General features: G+C 41.2%; 1 protein-coding gene across 1 annotated transcript in view; it reads left to right on the top strand.

The window, feature by feature from the left end:
- Positions 1-236: 236 nt before the first annotated feature.
- The window catches only part of LOC311006902 (laminin subunit beta-1-like), a 53,333-nt gene continuing 50,947 nt past the window's right edge, over positions 237-2,622 (top strand). The window contains exons 1-2 of the mRNA XM_083999925.1: positions 237-455; positions 2,522-2,622. The exon at positions 2,522-2,622 is cut by the window's right edge and continues 114 nt beyond it. Coding sequence (XP_083856051.1) covers positions 422-455; positions 2,522-2,622 — 135 coding nt within the window. The 5' untranslated portion in view covers positions 237-421. The remainder of the gene's footprint in view (positions 456-2,521) is intronic.

Raw genomic sequence — 2,622 nt, 5'->3', positions numbered from 1 at the left:
TTAGATTGAACTTCAATTTATATATTTATTTATACTTACGTCATGTTTTGTCCTCCATACTTACTTTAATCTGTAATAGTGTAGTCAGTGTATAATAATGTAACAGCGTCTGCCTGCAGTTCCCGCTGCGGCCGCCAGAGGGGGCGCTCGTTTCCCCTCAGCGCTGCGCTCCGCTCTGTGACAGCGGGGTGGAGACAGTTGTTGTGTGGTTGTGTAGTTCGGTGGGAGGTGTTGGTGTTGACTTGATGAGGAGTCTCACTCTCGTCTTAGTGCAGGACAACTCCGTCCATCTCTCACTCCTCTCTGCTGCTTCTTCCTCCTCCTCTTCTCCTTCTTATTCTTCTCTCACTCCATCAACACACACGCGCTCAGCTGAGGGACCTTCATCATCATCATCAGCTTCTTCATCCTCCTAGAGAAGATGTTTCTGATCATCTTCTTCACATCGAGCCTGGGTGAGTCCAACTTTTTCTTTTCTTGTTTTTCTTTTTTATCTCTACATGTTTGTTGTAATAAAGCTCGACCAGAGATTAGACGGAGCCCGGAGCAGCTTCACTCCCACTTTGTCCTGAACTGCTGCTGCTGCTGCTGCTTCATCATGTGATTTCAATTTAACTAAACAAAGTAGCAGGTTTATAGCAGTGGTGTGGTCTAATGTGTTGTAGTGGGTCTAGGCTGCTGCTTTTACTCTGTTCTTACCTGTAGAGAAGCTTTATTGTAGTGGCTATACTGAAATATTAATGCATTTTCAGTGCGTAATGCATATACCAGTGGTTTCAAAGTGGGTCATTGAGATGGTTCAATGGGGTCCCCAACTTTTCCCAAAAGATTTTACCACTTTTTTCTAGAAATATTAAATCACATTTCACAAAAATTTCTAATTTCCCCTAAAAAAGTCACGTCATTAGTCCTAATTTCAAAGTACTGACTAAAAAAGTCAGATGTTTTTTCAATCCATTCCACTTTATTAGCACGTTTTAAAAACAACAAGGTTACCAAAGTGCTGCACAACAGATAGCTACAAAACAGTATCACATAGACCAGTGGTTTCAAAGTGGGCCCTTAAGATGGTTCAAGGGGGTCCCCAACCTTTCCCCCAAGATTTTACCACTTTTTTCTAGAAATATTACATTTTTTCCACAGAAATGTTTCATTTCCCCAAAAAAATTCACACCATTGATCCTAATTTCAAAGCATATTGACTAAAAACAGTATTCAGTCTTAGAACAAACAGGCTATTTGTGTATTTCTGATGTTTTTTCAATCCAATCCACTTCACTTATATAGCATGTTTTATAAACAACAAGGTTACTAAAGTGCTGCACAACAAAACAGTAAAATAAATAAAGTTAAAGTTAAAATACAGTAAATTAAAAGCATATAAAAGCACTAAGAAGATCAGATAAAACACTAAGAAATATAAATATGTATTTTGTCCAATGGGAGTCCGTGTTTGGTCTAATTTGTGTCAGTTTAGGGTCCTTGATGTAAAAAAAAAAAGTTACTGACATAGACAACACCACCAGTTCTTAAGACCTTACATTGGCTCCCAGTCAGCTACAGAATAGATTTCAAAGTTCTGCTCCTGGTTTACAAATCACTGAATGGTTTAGGTCCAGAATATATGAATGACATGTTAGTAGAGTATAAACCCAGTAGAGCTCTGAGATCTACTGACTCAGGTCAGATAGTGGAGCTCAGAGTTCAAACCAGACATGGTGAAGCAGCATTTAGCTGTTATGCTGCTCACAAGTGGAACAAACTACCAGCAAAACTGAAATCAGCCACAACTGGGATAGTTCACCCAAAATTGGGAGAAGTTTCAGAGTCCTCTGTGGCTTCTCTGAGTTACAGGGGGTCTCGGCGTAGCAGTGCATGTCCATATAACGGTTGCAAATGGATACCAATTGTCTTCGTAACAAAAAGACACACCAAAAAACATCCAAATACCTCCATGCTGCCCGTATGTAATGTCCGTCTTGTATTGAAGCCCCGAAAGCAGAAGCTTCTCGAAGCTCCTCTTCCCAGTTCATCCAAATTTGACGAACCGGGAAGAGGAGCTTCGAGAAGCTTCCGCTACAAACAAGCTTGAAATGTAGACTTTTTAATTTTTTTTTCGGGACAATTTCGCATTTCGGGGCTTCAATACAAGACGGACATTACATACGAGCAGCATGGAGGTGTTTGGATGTTTTTTGGTGTGTCTTTTTGTTACGAAGACAGTTGGTATCTATTTGCAACCGTTATATGGACATGCACTGCTACGCCGAGACCCCCTGTAACTCAGAGAAGCCACGGAGGACTCTGAAACTTCTCCCAGCCCTTAGTCCACATGAGGGTGAGTAGAACTATCCCTTTAAATCCAGGTTAAAAACATTCCTCTTCTCATGTGCTTATAGCTGAGCCCTTTTTAAGAACTTTTAACTTTATCTATTTTATTTTATTTTACTTTTTTATTCTTCTTTTGCTCCTTCTTTTAACTCTGTGTTTTTTATCTGAACCTCCTCCCTCTCCCCTCCAGCTCTGTGTGCTCCGGTCCGGGCCACGCAGCTCCTGGATGAACCAGGACCAGGACCGCTGCTGCTTCCCAGTCGGATGAACCAGGACCGCTGCACGGAGGGA

The sequence above is a fragment of the Trachurus trachurus genome, assembly GCF_905171665.1.
Source record: "Trachurus trachurus genome assembly, chromosome: 23".
Taxonomy (NCBI): domain Eukaryota; kingdom Metazoa; phylum Chordata; class Actinopteri; order Carangiformes; family Carangidae; genus Trachurus; species Trachurus trachurus.
Note: the sequence above shows the minus strand (reverse complement) of the source record. Positions and strands in the feature narration are given on the sequence as shown.